The sequence below is a fragment of the Rissa tridactyla genome, chromosome 23, assembly GCF_028500815.1.
Source record: "Rissa tridactyla isolate bRisTri1 chromosome 23, bRisTri1.patW.cur.20221130, whole genome shotgun sequence".
In the NCBI taxonomy this organism is placed as follows: domain Eukaryota; kingdom Metazoa; phylum Chordata; class Aves; order Charadriiformes; family Laridae; genus Rissa; species Rissa tridactyla.
This window is the reverse complement of record NC_071488.1, coordinates 3006622-3022926: the sequence shown is the minus strand read 5'-3', so window position 1 is coordinate 3022926 and position 16305 is coordinate 3006622. Positions and strand designations below refer to the sequence as shown.

The 16305-nt window shown below is 68.5% G+C and overlaps 2 protein-coding genes across 2 annotated transcripts in view; one reads left to right on the top strand and one right to left on the bottom strand.

Annotated features, from left to right (window-relative positions):
* The first annotated feature begins 2237 nt into the window (after positions 1–2237).
* Positions 2238–6267, top strand: LRRC71 (leucine rich repeat containing 71). Its single transcript, XM_054183030.1, is given in 16 exon segments — positions 2238–2322; positions 2424–2540; positions 2657–2788; positions 3535–3610; positions 3749–3823; positions 3948–4016; positions 4117–4165; positions 4167–4277; positions 4375–4458; positions 4577–4663; positions 4768–4866; positions 5025–5064; positions 5153–5221; positions 5322–5421; positions 5520–5635; positions 5996–6267. Coding segments are annotated over 16 exon segments (1578 nt in total). The 5' UTR covers positions 2238–2240.
* Positions 6268–6894: 627 nt separating this feature from the next.
* The window catches only part of ARHGEF11 (Rho guanine nucleotide exchange factor 11), a 28339-nt gene continuing 18928 nt past the window's right edge, over positions 6895–16305 (bottom strand). Inside the window, 24 exon segments of the mRNA XM_054182751.1 lie at positions 6895–7041; positions 7149–7338; positions 7494–7562; positions 7564–7683; positions 7685–7713; positions 8191–8283; positions 9674–9949; positions 10080–10316; positions 10408–10496; positions 10772–10873; positions 10999–11086; positions 11240–11407; positions 11637–11712; positions 11804–11982; positions 12263–12380; positions 12475–12600; positions 12802–12881; positions 13349–13495; positions 13602–13789; positions 14292–14339; positions 14754–14933; positions 15072–15201; positions 15483–15512; positions 16018–16114. Coding sequence (XP_054038726.1) covers positions 6992–7041; positions 7149–7338; positions 7494–7562; positions 7564–7683; positions 7685–7713; positions 8191–8283; positions 9674–9949; positions 10080–10316; positions 10408–10496; positions 10772–10873; positions 10999–11086; positions 11240–11407; positions 11637–11712; positions 11804–11982; positions 12263–12380; positions 12475–12600; positions 12802–12881; positions 13349–13495; positions 13602–13789; positions 14292–14339; positions 14754–14933; positions 15072–15201; positions 15483–15512; positions 16018–16114 — 2910 coding nt within the window. The 3' untranslated portion in view covers positions 6895–6991.

The window sequence follows — 16305 nt, the reverse complement described above, 5'->3', positions numbered from 1 at the left end:
TTGAAGGCCCCAGTAAAGGTCCAATGATGGCCCCCAGTAAGGGCCCAGTGAATGTCCATTGATGGCCCCAGTAAGACCCAGTAAAGGTCCAATGACAGCCCCAGTAAACATGCAATGATGGCCCCAGTAAGGGCCCAGTGATGGTCCAGTGACAGCCCCAGTAAAGAGCCAGTAAAGGTCCATTGATGGCCCCAGTAAAGGTCCAGTGATGGCCCCAGTAAGGGCCTAGTGAATGTCCACTGATGGCCCCAGTAAGACCCAGTAAAGGTCCAGTGACAGCCCCAGTAAACGTGCAGTGATGGCCCCAGTGAGGGCGCAGTAAAGTCTCTTGATGGCCCCAGTAAAGGTCCAGTGATGCTCCCAGTAAGGGTCCAGCAATCGACCCAGTAAGATCCAGTAAAGGTCCATTGCTGTTCCCAGTAAAGGTCCATTGATGGCCCCAGTAAAGGTCCACTGATGGCCCCAGTAAGGGCCCAGTTACGGCCCAGCGCTCCCAGTGCCGCCTCCCAGTGCCCGGACCCTCCTGCCGTGGGCGGGGCCGTGGTGGAGGCCCCGCCCCCGGACACGCCCCCTCCAGCCCGGCCCCCGCCCCGCGCAGGCGCCGCCGCGCGCCAGGCCCCCGCCCCTCGCGGCGCGGCCGATGCGTTGCCCGGGGGACAGAGGGTACGGGCGGGCTGGGACCCCCCCGGGGAGACCCCCACAGGGACCCCCATCGCCCCCCCCGGCCCCGGGACCCCCCCCGGCACCCAGGGCTGGGACCCCCCACCACGGGGAGACCCCCACAGGGACCCCCATCGCCCCCCCCCCGGCCCCGGGACCCCCCCCCCAGGGCCCAGGGCTGGGACCCCCACCCCGGGGAGACCCCCACAGGGACCCCCATGGGCCCCTCCTCGGCCCCGGGACCCCCCCCCCAGGGACCCCCCTGGCCCCAGGACCCCCCCCGGGACGCAGGGCTGGGACACCCCCCCCCCGGGGAGACCCCCACAGGGACCCCCATCGCCCCCCCCCGGGCCCCGGGACCCCCCCCAGGGCCCAGGGCTGGGACCCCCCACCCCGGGGAGACCCCCCACAGGGACCCTTATGGCCCCCTCCCAGCCCCTCGACACCTCCCCCCTCTCCCCACAGGGCCCCCTCAGCTTTAGGACCTCCCCCCCCCAGGGAGGCCTCCATAGGGACCCCCATGGGGTCCCCCCAGCCCTGGGACTCCCCTGCACCCCTGTAGGGACACATCGCCCCCCCCCCAGCCCTGGGACCCCCCCTCACCCACATAGGGACCCCCACAGGGTCCCCCCCCAGCCCTGGGACCCCTCCATGAAGACCCCTGTAGGGCCCCCCCATTGGGCCCCCCTTCCACTGAGACACCCCTTTCCCCTTCCAGGGACCCCCCCCATAGGGACCCCACAGCCAAGAGACCCACCCCCATAGGGCCCCTTATCTCTGGGACCCCCATAGACTCCTGGGACCCCCCCCCCCAACCACATAGGGACCCCCATAGGGCCCGCACCCCTGGGACACCCCTCCATAGGGGCCTGGGATCCCCCCCATATAGGGACCCCCCCCCCCCCCATATAGGGACCCCCATAGGGACCTGTGACCCCCCACACACCCACCCAGGGACCCCCATAGGACCCTAGGACCCACCCCAACCACATAGGGACCCCCATAGGGCCCCCACCCTTGGGACCCCCCCATATAGGGACCCCCATAGGGCCCTGGGACAGCCCCCCCACCCACACAGAGACCCCCCCATAGGGCCCTCACAGGCCCTGGGACCCCCATAGGCCCTGGGACCCCCCAACCACATAGAGACCCCCACAGGACCCTGGGACCCCCCCTAACTACATAGGGACCCCCCCCCCCCCCTTGGGACCCCCTCCCAATAGGGCTCTGGGATCCCCCCCATATAGGGACCCCCACAGGGCCCTGGGACCCCCCGCAACTGCATAGGGCCCCCCACCCCTGGGACCCCCCCCCCATAGGGCCCTGGGATCCCCCCATATATCCCCCCATATACGGCGCCCCCCCCCCCCATATAGGGACCTCCATAGCGCCCTGGGACCCCCCAACCTCACAGGGACCCCACTGGGACCCCCTCACCCAGCAACGGCGGGGGGGGGGGGGGGGGGAGGGGGGCTGGGTGGCAGGCAGGGCCAGCCGTGGGGCCAGTGGGTGCCGGGGGGCGCTGAGCCCCTTCCCCCCCACCCCAGTGCCCGTCCCCCCCCCCACACCAGCTGGGGGCCATGAGGCGTCGGGGGGAGCGGGCGAAGGCGGCGGCGGAGGAGGAGGTGAAGAGCGTGGGGAGGAAGGCCGAGCAGGGCGCAGGTGAGCCCCCCGGCACAACAGGGGGGTGGGGGGGGGGGTCTGGGGGGTCATGTCACCCCCCCGCCATGTCCCCCCCCCCCGCCTCCAACTCCTGCCCGCAGAGGAGTACCAGTGCACCGGCCTCCTGGAGCAGGATTTCCCCGAGCTCTGCGCCCGCGCCGGCATCGCCGCCGTCCCCAAAGTCACCCCCCGGCCGGCCCCGAGCTTCCCTGTGGATGGTGAGTGGGGACCGGGTGTGGGCGGGGGGGGGGGGGGGGGGGAGATGACAGTGGGGGGATGACACCCCCCCCCACCCCCCCTCCACCCAGGACCCAGCCTGGTCCCCGTCCCGCAGAGGAGCCGGCTGAGCCGCCGCTGCCGGAGGTGTTGGCCGCCATCGAGCGTAAATTCGGCTCCTTCCAGCCCCGCATCCAAGTGGAGAGGGACCACGGCGACCCCCAGAGCGTCCGCGCCGTCTTCCTGCGAGGTGGGTCCTGGGGAACCCTAGGCTCCTGGCCCGGCCCCCCCCGCCACCCCCCCCCCAGCACCCAGGGATGAGGAGCCCTCGGAAATCACCCCGCGGGATCCGGGGAATGGCCGGAACTAACCCCCCCTTGGCCCCCCAGCCTGGGCTGCATCCCCAGCAGCATGGGCAGGGGGGCGAGGGGGGGGATTCTGCCCCTCTGCTCCCCTCGGGGGAGACCCCCCTGCAGTGCTGCCTCCAGCTCCGGGGCCTCGGCACAGGAGAGACACGGAGCTGTGGGAGCGGGGCCGGAGGAGGCCCCGGAGCTGCTGGGAGGGCTGGAGCCCCTCTGCTGGGAGGACAGGCTGAGAGAGCTGGGGGGGGTCAGCCTGGAGAAGAGAAGGCTCCGCGGAGACCTTGGAGCCCCTTCCAGTCCCTCAAGGGGCTCCGGGAAAGCTGGGGAGGGACTCTGGAGCAGGGAGGGGAGCCACGGGACGTTGGGAATGGCTTGAAACCAAAAGAGGGGAGATTGAGATGAGATGTGGGGAAGAAATTCCTTCTTCCGAGGGCGGTGAGCCCCTGGCCCAGGTTGCCCAGAGAAGCTGTGGCTGCCCCATCCCTGGAGGGGTTCAAGGCCGGGTTGGACGGGGCTTTGGGCAACTTGGGCTGGTGGGAAGTGTCCCATGGACGAAATGGTCCTCAAGGTCTTTTCCACCCCAAACCATTCCCCGACTCCCGTCACCCCCCCTTGATCCCGCTCTCTCCGGCAGGCTGGAAGATGGAGGAGGACAGGCTGGGGGTCCTGAGCCGCTGCTTGCCCACCCTGGCCGGCCTGCGGGCACTGCAGTGAGTTGGGAGCGTGGGGGGGGGACGGACACAGGCAGGAACACCCCCCCCCCCCCCGAGATGCCGGCGCGTCCCCTCCCCGACGGCGGGTCCTGATGCCGCTCCGTGTGTGTCCCGTCCCCCCCCCAAACCCCGCAGCCTCTGGAAGGTCGGGCTGACGGAGCAGCTGCTCCCGGCGCTGGCGGCACTGCTGGCACGCTGCCCCCGCCTGCGGTACGCGGGGCGCTCCCTCGTTAGCAGCGCTAATTATGAAATTGGGGTGGGGGGGGGTGCCAGGGAGGATCATTAATACCATCCGGGGGGGGGGGGGGGTGTGTGTGCGTGTTTTCCTCCGCAGGACGCTCAGCCTGGAGGGGAGCCCCTTGCCCGAACTCGCCTTCCCGACGCTGATGGGGAGCGACAGCGCGTGAGTGGGAGCCGGAGCGAGCCCTGTTGAGCCGGGACCCACACGGGACCCCCCCAGTGACCCCCCCCCTCGTCCCGTCCCGTCCCTTCCCGTCCCGCAGGCTGACCCACCTCTCGCTGCGCAACAGCGGCATGGGGGACGCGGGCGCCCCGGCGCGTGGGGCAGAGCCTGGCCACCCTCGGCTCCTCCAACCGCGGCCTCGTCTCCCTCGTCCTCAGCTTCAACCGCATCTCGGACCTGGGAGCCGGCTACATCGCCCAGGTGGGCATGGCGGGGGGTGGGGGGCGGAAAATGATGGGGGGGGGGGGGGGATGGGGGGGCCACCGCTGGGTGCCCAGCACCCGTCTCGTCCCTCCAGGGCTTGCGCTTGAACCGCTCCCTGCTCTCCCTGTCCCTGGCCAACAACGACATCGGCGACGCGGGGGCCACCAGGTTGGCGGAGGTGGGTGCCCCCCCCCACCCCCTGTTAACCCCCCCCGCCCATCACCACCCTGGCAATGGAGTGCGGGGGCCGGACCCTGCCCTGATCCCCCCTCCCTACCCATCCCGCTGCCCCCCAGGTGCTGGGGCCCTTCGCCCTGACCCACGCTGAGGTGGTGGAGCGGAGGCGGCTGCTCTTGGCGGAGGCGCTGGGACGCACCCTCACGGTGAGACGCCCCCCGCCCCCCCGTCCCTTCCCCACCACCAGGGAAGAAAGGCCGGAGGGTCCCGGGTGGGTGCCGGCACCCTGAGCGCCCCCCCCCCCAACCAGATCCCAAAAGACAGCGAGGGTCAGAGCGAGCAGCGCTCCAGCCTGGCCCCCGACAAGCTGCTGCCGGCCAAATACGGCAAAACCCCCGCCAAGAAGAAGGTGAGGAGGCAAGCGGGGACCAGGGTGGGGGGGGAAGCCCCCCCCACCCCCCAGGTGTCCCCAGTCTTTGGGGGGCAGGCGGCGCCCTCGGCGTGCCTCAGTTTCCCCACCCATCCCGCTTGGGAGGGGTGGGGCGAGCGCTGCCCTGGTTATTGCAGGAGTCGCTGCGGAAGGAGGAGACGCGGCAGCCCAAGAAGCGTGAGTGAGGGGCCGGGGGGGGCGCTGGGGGGGCACAGGGTTGGGGGGGGTGCTCAGCTCCCTCCCTTCTGCTCTCCCCTCCCTGCAGCACCGGAGCCCAGAGCCGCCCGTGGCAGGGACGCCAAAGCGAGCGGGGCAGGAGAAGCCGAGCCCGGAGGTGGGGGGACGCCGCAGGGAGGGGGGCAGGGAGGGGGTCCCCAACCCTGGCGTCCCGCACTCCCTCATGGCCTGTCCCCCCACCCTCCCCCGGCATCCAGGCGGCGGATCCGGCCCATCCGCTGCTGGAGGAGGCCAGGCAGGAGCAGGGCAGCGTCATCCTGCCGGGGAACCGGGCGCTCCTCAACCTCAACCTGACCCGTGAGTGAGGGGGGGGGGGGACGACTTGGCCCCACCTTCCCCTGTCGTCCCCACCCCCCCCCCCCCAACTTGTCCCCGACCCCCCTGTCCCCCCGCAGACAACCGCATCACCCAGCGGGGCCTCGGCGCCTTCCTGGCAGCGCTGGAGGGGCAGCAGCGGGAGAAGAAGCCAAAGGTGCCGGGGCAGCAGGGGCTGCTGTGCCTCTCCCTGCAGGTGAGACGGGGCAGCCGTGGGGCTGGCATCACCGTGGGGCTGGCACTGCCATGGGGCTGGCATCACCCTGGGGCTGGCATCACCGCTGGCCACACGGCGATTCCATGGGTCTGTCATCACCTTGGGGCTGGCACTGCCATGGGGCTGGCAATGCCACAGGGGTCCCGGCAGAGCTGGCATCACCATGGGGCTGGCATTGCCATGGGGCTCCCAGCAGGGCCAGCACTGCTATGGGGCTGGCATTGACACAGGGCTCCCGGCAGGGCTAGCATCGCCATGGGGCTGGCATCGCCATGGGGCTGGCATCACCATGGGGCTGGCATCGCGGGGGGCACAGCCTGACGCCCGTTTCCCCCGCAGAAGAACCGCATCCCTGCCCGCAGCCCGGCCCTCGCGCGCCTCCGGGAGCTGCTGCCGCCGCAGGACGCCCCCCCCAGCGCCCCGTGCCAGGAGGAGCAGCAGGACCCCGGGCACCTAACCGGGCACCCGGGGGGGGGGGCGTGGGCAAAGACCGGGGCGGGGGGACACCTTTTCTTTCCGAACCCAATCAACATTCCGGGGCAAGGAAGAAAATAAAGCGGATGGTCCAGCGGGGAACAGCAACCGGTCAGTCTTGGCTCTATTATATATAATATATATATCAGCCAGCCCAGCGCTGGCCTCGCCGCCACACCTTTTCGGGGGGGGGGGAGGAGAAGGGATTTTGGGGGAAGGGGGGGGGACACGACACACGCGCCCCGGCCGTCGCCCCGGCTCCCCGGCCCCCTCCCCGGCCAGGGTCACCGATTGTCACCAGGCGGGGAGGACAGCCCGGTGCTCGGGGCGTCCCCCGCTGCCCCCCGGCTTGGGGGGGGGCTGGCGGTGGTTATTTACAGGAGGAAGGTGGCGGGGATGGGGGGGGGGTGGAAGGGTGTGTGTGTGGGGGGGCCACGTACGTACATATTTATAGGCAGCGGGGAGGAGGGGGGGGGCCGCAGCACGGAGAGGAACAGAACAAAGTGCATTTATACAGACTAGATCCAGCTCTCGCGGCCCGCTGGGGGGGGGGGACGGGACGTCGTGGGGGGGGGGGGAACGACGCCGAGCCGGGGCTGCCATGCGAGGGGGTGAAGGGGGCGGGGGGGGGGGGGCCACCCAGCTGCCGGCCCCGCCGGATCGTGTTCCCTCCTTCCAGCCGAAGCCCACGGCAGTCCTAGGAGGTGGGGGCGGGGGGGGGCGCTCCAACGGCTGCCGGCACGGGGATGGGGGGGGCACAGCGTTGGGGCGGGGGGGCTGTGGGGGCAGCTCCCCGGCTTTGAGCGACCTTGGAGGGGGGGGGGGGGAGACACCCCCCAAACTCCCCCCTCCCCACCGCGGCTAAAGGCCGGCGTCGCCAGCGGGGTCCTCGGCGAGGGGGGCTCTGGAGCCTGGAAAAGATGGGGAGAAGGGGGTGAGGGGGGCGTGGGGGGGCGAGGGCATGGCGGGGGGGGGGGCGGGGGTGGGGGGGCGAGGACCGAATGGCGGTGGGTCTTACCTGGGGCGTTGGCAGCAGGACCCTGCAGGCTCCGGAGGGCGCGGGACAAAGGGCTGTCGCCGTCGGGGCTGGGGGGCGGCTGGGCCCAACCGTCCGTCTCCGGGGGGGCCGAGCCCCCCAGGGGGGTGACGTGGGTCGAGGAGCTGCGCCCCAGGGACCGCAGCAAGTCCCGGTGGGCCGTTTCCACAGCCTGGAGAGAGAAAGGGTGCCAGGGTGGGCGCAGGTCTGGGGTCGAGAGCCGTGTCCCCCCCCTCCCTTCCATGACACCCCTGATGGGATTTCCTCCCCCCTGCCCCCCCGCCCCCGCCCCAGTTTCCCCAGTTTGGGTGGGGGGGGACGACTCACTTTCAGCCTGTTGAGCTTGAGCGTCAGCTGCTCGATGGTGCGAAAGATGAGGTCCATGTCGCGCAGGGGGGGCGGGGGGGTCCGGGGACCCCTCGGCGGGGCTGGGCCGGGGGGGCGCCTCCTGTGGGGAGCCCCAGGGGGCGCTGGGGGGCGGTGCGGGGTGCGGGGGTCCCGCGGGCTGGGGGGGGTGCCGTGGGCATGCTGACGTAGAAGTAGTTGCCTGAAGAGGGGATGAGCAGTGTCAGCGTGACAAGGGACCCGCTGGGGTGGCTGCCGGTGGCCCCCAGGGGGGGGGTTTTGCTGCCTGAGGTATCCCGTTCCCCCCCGCCCCCCCCACACACGCAGGGGGTGGGGGGTTGTTGCCACTTCGTGGCAGGATCCGGCCACAAAAACGTTTCCAGATGGCTCTGGGTCACGGTGTCGGTGGCGCTGGGTGTCCTCGGCCATGGGGACAGTCCTTAGGGACATGGTGGCCCCCTCTAAGGACAGGTGTATCCCCCCCCCCCCCGCCAAGGACAGGTCCTCCCAGGTGACACTGTCGTCCCCCCCCCCGCCAGGGACAGGTGTCCCCTTAGAGGACACGGCCCCTCGAGGGCCATAGGGCATCCCCTGAGGGGGGAGATGGGGGCCCTGGGGGACATGGGGACCCCCGGCGGGGTCCGGGGAGGGGATTGTGGGGGGGGGGGGGTCTCTTTACCATCTACATTAGCTCCGCCTCCTTCCTGCAGCTCAGTTTCTGATTGGCTGCCGCCTGGCGAGGGCGTGGCCTCCTTGGCACCCTCCGCCTGGGCTGCACACCCCGAAAAGAGAGGGGGGGGGCGGAGGGGGGGAAGAGGGAGGGGGTGAGCAGGCCCCGCCACCGGCACCCACCACCGGCACCCGCCACCGGCACCCACCAGCACCCCGCCACCAGCATCCAGGAGCATCCAGCAGCATCCAGCATCCCACTATCGGCGTGCATCGGCATCCCAACACCAGCACCCACCACCTATCACCAGCACCCATCAGCATCCTAACACCAGCACCCATCACCACCCATCACCATTACCCCATCACCAGCATCCCTCAGCACCCCATCACCAGCACCCCACCACCAGCACCCACCACCACCACCACCACCATCCATCAGCATCCCAAAACCAGCACCCCACCGCCAGCATCCATCACCGGCACCCAGCAGCACCCAGCAGCACCCCATCACCAGCATCCACCACCAGCATCCCTCACCACCACCCCAATACCAGCATCCATCAGCATCCCACCACCAGCACCCCTCAGCATCCCACCATCAGCACCCACCACCAACATCCACCAGCATCCATCAGCATCCACCAGCATCCATCAGCATCCACCAGCATCCCAACACCAGCACCCATCAGCATCCCACCACCAGCGACCCAATACCAGCATCCATCAGCACCCATCACCAGCACCCCAATACCAGTATCCCACCACCAGCACCCACCACCAGCATCCATCAGCACCCACCATGAGCACCCCATCATCAGCATCCATCAGCACCCCACCACCAGCACCCATCAGCATCCTACCACCAGCATCCATCAGCACCCATCAGCAAGCACCCCATCACCAGCACCCACCAGCACCCCACCACCAGCACCCATCAGCATCCTACCACCAGCACCCATCAGCACCCATCAACAAGCACCCCATCACCAGCACCCATCAGCATCCTACCATCAGCACCCACTAGCACCCCACCACCAACATCCCACCACCAGCATCCATCAGCACCCATCAGCAAGCACCCAATCACCAGTATCCATCAGCATCCCACCACCGGCACCCACCAGCATCCCAACACCAGCACCCATCAGCACCCGTCACCAGCACCCCTACACCAGCATCCCACCACCAGCACCCGCCAGCATCCCACCACCAGCACCCCAATACCAGTATCCCACCACCAGCACCCACCACCAAGCACCCCACCACCAGCACCCCTCATAGCCCCCCGCGCCCCCGGCATGCAGACAGGAGGTGGAGGGGGGGGAGTTCACCCGCACCCCTTGGCCCCCCGCGCAGCCCCCGGCCCCGACGCAGCCAAGCGGGGAGCGAGACCCCCAGCGAGGGGCAGGTCAGGGAGCGGAGAGGGGTCCCCAGCGCCTGTCACCCCCCGCCCCGTGCCCGGCCGAGCGCCCTCCCCGTCACCCCTCTACCTTTCCGCACGACTTTGTAGCTGCTCGGCTCCTCGGCAGCCGGCCCCGGCTCCTCCGGCTCCCCCCGGCTCGACAGCGGCTTCGTGTCCTGGGTGGCGCTGGGGGGCTCCGCCAGCACCTCCTGGGAGGCCGAATCCTGACTGGAGAGCACCGAGTCCCAGGCCTGGCCGCCGCCGCCCCCCCCGATGACCGACGGCGTGGGCGTCAGGTCGTCCTCGGGCTCCGCGTCCCGGCAAGGCAGGAGCCTCCGGAGGATCAGGAGCCGCAGGTTCTCCACTGGGATGGGGAAGAAGAGTTGGTTTTGGGCTTCTGCGCCCCCACCCCCCTCGCCCCCCCCCCCGACTCCGGGGAGAGGTTGGCATGGCGGGGAGGGGGGCTCCCCGCCGCAGCACCCCACGGCACTCACCATCTTCCAGCGCCGCCTCGGCCAGCCCCTCCGTGCCCAGGGCTCCCGGGAGCGGCAGACGCGTGGGGGGTCCCGGCCGCTGGGCTGGGGGGGTGTCATCCCCCCCCACGCCAGCTCCCGTGGGCAGCGGGGCTGCAGGCAGCTCTTCCTCCCCTTCCTCCACCTCGCTGCTCCCCGGCTCCTCCAGCAGCGCCGGGGGCTTCTCCCTGCCCAGGAGCGCGGTGGGATTGTCGTCCGCTGCGGGGAGAAGGGGAGAGCTCAGACCCACGTCCCCAGCCTGAAAAATGGAGGGGGGGGGCGCTGGGGAAGCGGTTGAGGGGGGGCTCACCTGAGGAGCAATCCTCTGTCTCTGCCTCCGCTCCGGAGCTGGCACCTCGGGACAGGATGGGGGACACATCGGGGTCCGGTAACACCAGGCTGCGAGGACAAGGAAGGGACATCAGGAGCCAGGGGCTCAGGGACAGTCCCCGCCCCAGCGCAGACCCTGCCGAAGCCCCCCCCCCCAACAAGGTGCCAGGAAGCCTGGAACGCCCCCCCCCCAGGTCGCCAGTGAGCAGGGAGGACCCCTGTCCCCATCCCAACCGCCCTCCGGAGAGACCCAGCAGCCTGCTGGCCTCGTCCCCCACTGCGGTGTCCACCAGCAGGGGACGGGGCTGGGGTCCCCGGCTCCCAGTAAGGGCTGGGCTGCTCACCCGGAGGGTGCTGCACGGGTGGGCTCCGGCGTCCGGCGCTTGGGGGGGAAAGTGGCATTCCTGGTGGCACTCTGCACCGCCTCCTCCAGCAGCTCCATCCACCTGCCCGGCCGAGAGCCCCTCCTCAGCTCCCCGAGGTCGGGGGGGTCTTTGCACCCCCAAGAGAAGCCCTCGCCCCGGGGGGGGCACTGCCCGTCGCTGCCAGCACCCGTCCCACCCAGCCTTACGTGTTTTTCTCGGAGGACGTCAGCGCCACCAGCTCATAGATCTGGGGTCCCAGCTCCGAGGTGCAGATGATGAAGAGGGCTCGTTTATCTGCCGGGGGGGGGGGTGATGGTGGCGGCCAAGAGTGACGAGGAAGGGTCAAGAGCACGGCGAGGGCTTCGACCCGACCCCACCGTCACGCCTGTCACCAGCCCGGCCGCGGCGGGACGTGGCTGGAGGCCGCGGTAGGTTCTCCCTCCCTACCTGTGGCCACGGAGCGGATGAGCACCGAATTGAGCTTGAGGACGGGGCTGAAGGTCTGTTTGTTGTCCGAAGAGCCCAGCGCCGTCTTGCTGTGGCACTTGAGCACCAGTTTCTCGTCCTGCTTCTGCAGCAGCACCAGGAGGTCCTCCAGGAGCAGCACGTGCAGGTCTGGGGAGGGGGAGAGGAGACAAGAGAGCCGAGGTTCAGCCCGGGACGCCTTCGCAAGCCAGGTGGAAGCTCCCTCCTTGCAGCCAGGAGGGACGGTGGCCCCGCGGACGTGGCAAAGCCGGGGGCAAGGGGGTCCCTCTAACGCCGCTGGGGCTGGAGGGACAATGCCCAGGTCCTGGGGGACGCTGAGGCCGTGGTCCCGGTACCGGGCGGTGGGGCAAGTCCGTACCCACAGTCTTGTCCTTGCCGATGCGCCAGGTGAGGGGCCCTTCGTGGATCATGCGCCGGGAGGTGAGGTCCAGGCTCTGCGAGAAGCCCAGGGCAGCGGTGAGCGTAGGCCGGGGCCGCAGAGACCCCCCGCCAGCCCCCCCGACACTGCCCGCCAGCCGGGACCACCTTGAACTCAGCAGCCAGGGGGTTGCTGGTCCTCTCCAGCGAGGTGGCATCCAGGCGTTTCTGGTAGCCCTCCAGCCGATGCCGGTTCTCCGCTCGTTTCACCGCCTCGTTCACGTACTTGAGGATGTCCCGGCACTGGTCCCGGGCTCGGCACAGCTTGTCGTGCTCCGAGGTGCCCGCTGGGATGGCAGTGAGGGGGTCAGTGGGGCACAAAACACCACCAATCCAGAGCTCCGAGATTTTCCCACCCCCCAGCACCCCGGCTCTTTCTGCTGGAAAGGCACCGCTTCCCCCCCCGCCGCCCTGGGATCGTGCTCTGGATGGCAACGGAGAGCCACCACCAGCCCCACGGCAGAAGCGATCGCCTCCTGCCAGCCGAAGGAGGTGGGAAGGCGCAGCCGAGCAAGCCTGGGGACAAGCAACCCCCCGCCCCCCGGTGTCCCCCCCCCCAGCCCCTACCCTCGGTGTGTTTGATGATGTTCTCCAGCAGCAGCGGGTACTTGGTCAGGCGCTGCATTTCGGAGATGATCAAGTCCTTCAGCTGCAGGCGCCGGCACTGCGGATTGCTTTCTGCTTCCTAGGGGGGAGGGAAGAGGGGAAAAATCCCGAGATGGGATTTAGGGAAACCAGGGGAGCAGCAGGGCGAGGAACAGCCCGGGAGAGGGCCAAACCTGCATGAAGATCTGGAAACGGGTCTCCTTGCGCTGCTTGGTTTTGATCAGCTCTAGGGCGATGGACTGGTAAGAGCAGAAGTCAGCAGCCACTTGCTGGATTTCCTCTTTGGCCGGGCCGTCGAACTGGGGCCGGGGGGGAGAACTGGGCTCAGGCACCCCCCAGGCTTGGCCCTGAGGCTCCCCGAGCCCCTCTGCCACAACCAGAGGACAGCGTGACAGTGGCGTCACCTCCACCTCCCCTTAAAGATGTCAACCCTCCACGCTGGAGGACCAGAAGATGCCCCCCGGGGGCTCTACCACCCCTGTCCCCCCGCCCCCCCTTACCCGAGACAGCATGAGATCCCCAATTTCTTTGATGATTGGTCCTTCTTCCCGGAGCTTCTTCATGGATTCGGAAAGAGAATCTGAACGAGGAGGGGAGAGACGAGACAGGACTCACGTCAACGGGACACCGGGGTCACCCGCCACTCGTCCGTGAGCTGGGCCACCCGCCCCAGAGGGTCCCTGCCGCCTCCCCGGCAGGAGGGGACGAGAGCCAGGGGGGCTTCCATTGCTGCGGCGTGGCAAGGAGTGTGACACTGAAAGCCTCTCCCCAAAGCGTGCTAACGCCAAGGGCTGGCTACACACCAGGCGTCCCAGACACGGGCAATTGGCAGAGCCCGGAAAAAATCAGGCTCTGGATCGCTCCCAGGAGAGGGAAAGGAGAGGCCGGGATGGCGAGATGGCACGATGACCCTTGGCAGGGCTGGTCCGAATGGTGGGTGGCCACGCAGGAGCTCCGGGCGGCCTTGGGCCACCTGGGCCACTCTCTGCTCCCACTCTCGGGGAATATTTCCAGGGGAGAGCGGGATGCGAGTGGGAAGAGGCTTACTGTGGATTTCTATCAGGTCAGGGAGGTTGGGGAAGAGGAGCGCCAGCTCTTCCCGGGATAGCAGGCCCTCCTTCTTCATCCGCTGGTAAAAGAGGAGGTCGAGGACTCGGAGGATGCGGAGGTGAGACCCTTCGGTGGCAAAGAGCTCTGTGCGAAAGGCGCAGGGGTGGAGAAGTGGCCGGGGGAGCCCCGCGGCGCTGGGGCACGCTGCCGGGGTGTCCCTGGCGTCCCCGGGGTGGCCGGTGCTCCTTACCGTTGATCACCTCTTGCCGATCGATCTCCTTCTGCGGCAGGTTGGCCACCAGCTCCCGGCTGACCGTGTGCTGCCAGTTCTGGGAGTCCAGCTCGGGTTCCAGGTCGGAAAGCTGGCCCTGCTCGTCCTCCAGGAGATGGGGCAGGAAAGGATCCACGCCGAACCCCAGGTTGGGCGACTCGATGCTCCTGGGAGGGTGAAAGGCGGCGGTGGGAGTACTCTGCAGCCACCCGCCTCCAGCCAGCCCACCCCGCGGCGCTCCCAGTACAGCCAATATCTACCTGGGCCCTATTTCGGCTTGAACCCGGGGCCTTCAGCACAAGAAGTACAAGCCTCTGACTCTTGAGCTAAAAGACTAGGTCCCCCAGCAGACATCTATATAGGTCCTTTAAGCTCCTGCGTGAGACACAAGGGAACAGAGGTGCCCCCTCGCCCCAGGAGGATGGAGAACTAACGGGGGACGCCCTCCCGGGGCAGCCCTGGCCATCGCCTCCCCTTGTGCTCCCTCACGGCTCGCTTACGGGGAGGGAAAAGCTAGGAAGGCGCAAGATGGAACCCCCTCTGAGCCCCAAAGCCGGGGCACAGCCCCGGCGCACCCCTACAGTGACCCTCCTGCTCTGAAGGAAAACTGGCCCCGGGGACGCGGGGCGGCGCGGTAGAGACGGCGGAGAGCGAGGCCGGGCCACTCACCTGCGTCCCATCTTCGGCGTGTACGGGGGGGTGGGATTTTCCAGCGACCTGGGGAGGGATGGGACAGTCACCCTCACGTCCCGACGTCCCGACCCCCCCCCTTCTTCCCATTGCCGCACCCCGTGGGGCAGCACCCAGCAGCGGTTCTGTAAGCCTCTCCAGACGTGGGGCCGGTGAGAGGGGTTTGGGGCACAAATGGGGATTAAAGCCCAATTGTCTCCGTTTGCCCCGGGCAAACGCTGGCCCAGGAGGCTCTGCTGGGCACTGGGGGGCCAGGAGCACCCCGCTCTGCCTGGCTGGGGCTCAGCCTTGACCCACGGGTTTAGGAAAAGCTTTCCCATGAGACAGCGTCTCAGCCCAAGGGATTTTCAGATCCCCAGCCATCCCAGCTCCCCTTTGAAGCCAAACATGCCCAGGGGAACCCAGGTCCTCCCAGTGCGGGGCTCCGGCAGCGTCTCCCACCTTGTGGACAGGCTGGAAGCGGAAGATGACGCTGACTGGTGAAGCCTCGTGGCCTCGGCTGCGGCATCCATGTCCACATCGCTACGGGACCGAGGCACATTTTCTGCTTTCCGGGATTTCTTCATCTCCTCCCGGCCCTTCAAGCTCTCCGAGCGGCCCAGCTTGACCTCAGCGCGGGAGCTGCGGCAGGGGGACAAAGCCGAGGCCAGGCTGAGCCTGGTGGGACAGGCAGGGCCATCCCCCCGCATGCAGAAAACTGCGGTGGGAGCCCCAAAAAACAGGGGCTGACGATGCCCCTCCCGCATCCCCCTGCTCCACCTGTCCGACTCCAGCAGGTCCTCGGGGAAGCTGCCCGTGGAGAGACGCTGGGCGCCGGGCTCCTGGCTCTCGTAATGCTGGTTGTTCTCAAAGTGCTGGATGATGTTCCTCACATTGCCGGGTTTGACTGCTGGGGCGAAAGCAAGGAAAGAATCCCGGTGAGACCGCACTGGGAATGGTTGGGTCGGGGTGGTGAGGGGGGAGATGCTGGTGCTGCCGCCCACGCTGCGGCACCACGGCTTCAACCGTCTGGCCGGCAGAGCTCCGGCCATATCCCGGACCCCACGGCACCCATCCGAGCCCACCCCAACGCCCGGTGCAACGACACTGGTGTAGCTTGAGGGCGGGGGGGGGGGCAAAATCAAACGAAGCGCATGAGGTGAATGGCAAACAAAAGAAAAGGCCTTTTACCTTCAACGGGGGACAAAGGGACATGAAATGCTGAAAGGAAAAAAACAAAAATGAGATGTCAAATCAATCCCGCGTTTTGGCAACGGAGGAGGCAAAGAGGCAACGGTGTGAGCGAACGGCATGAGAACTCAAAGCAGAAGCGGGGGGGGGATGAGGAAGGCAGGCACGCACACGGGTACACACGTGTACGCACACGGGTACAGGCTCGCTCTCCGCCGCCTCAGCCCCCCAGGAGCTGTGGCGCTTTTCAGAGGCAGCGAGCAGCCTGCGAGCACGGGGCAGACGAGATAAATTTGGGGGGAGAGCTCAGCTCTGCTCCCTTCCCACGTGCGGGAGCACCGACAGCGGAGACAAGAGGTTTCCCACGCGTGGCTGGAGGAGGGCAGAGGGTGGCTGATGCCAAGTGCCTGCTACCGGGTGAATGGGAGTCCCACGGGTGCCAAAGGCCACCCAACGGCCCCGGGCACACAGACGGCTGCAGGTGTCCTCCAGGCAGCAGGGTGGGTACAGCACCCCAGAAGGTTCCGGTACTCACTGCTCTGGGAGGAGATTTTGGGCTTCCCAATGTACTTGAGGATGGGGTTGCGCTTCTTGTCTTCCATAGCATCCTTGTCCTTCTTCGCGCTGCCGCTCTGTTGGGACACCCGAGAGGAGCACTGGATAAAAACACACGTCCCCGCGCGGCTCCCCGGGGCGTCCCCAACCTTCACGGCACTGGCTGAATAAGCCGTCGGGGAAGGGATGGGGCTGGGATCTGGCACTAAGCAGCTCTCCAAGGCAACGGCGGGGAGATGGAGATCTCTGGAGAACCCCCTCCCTGGGT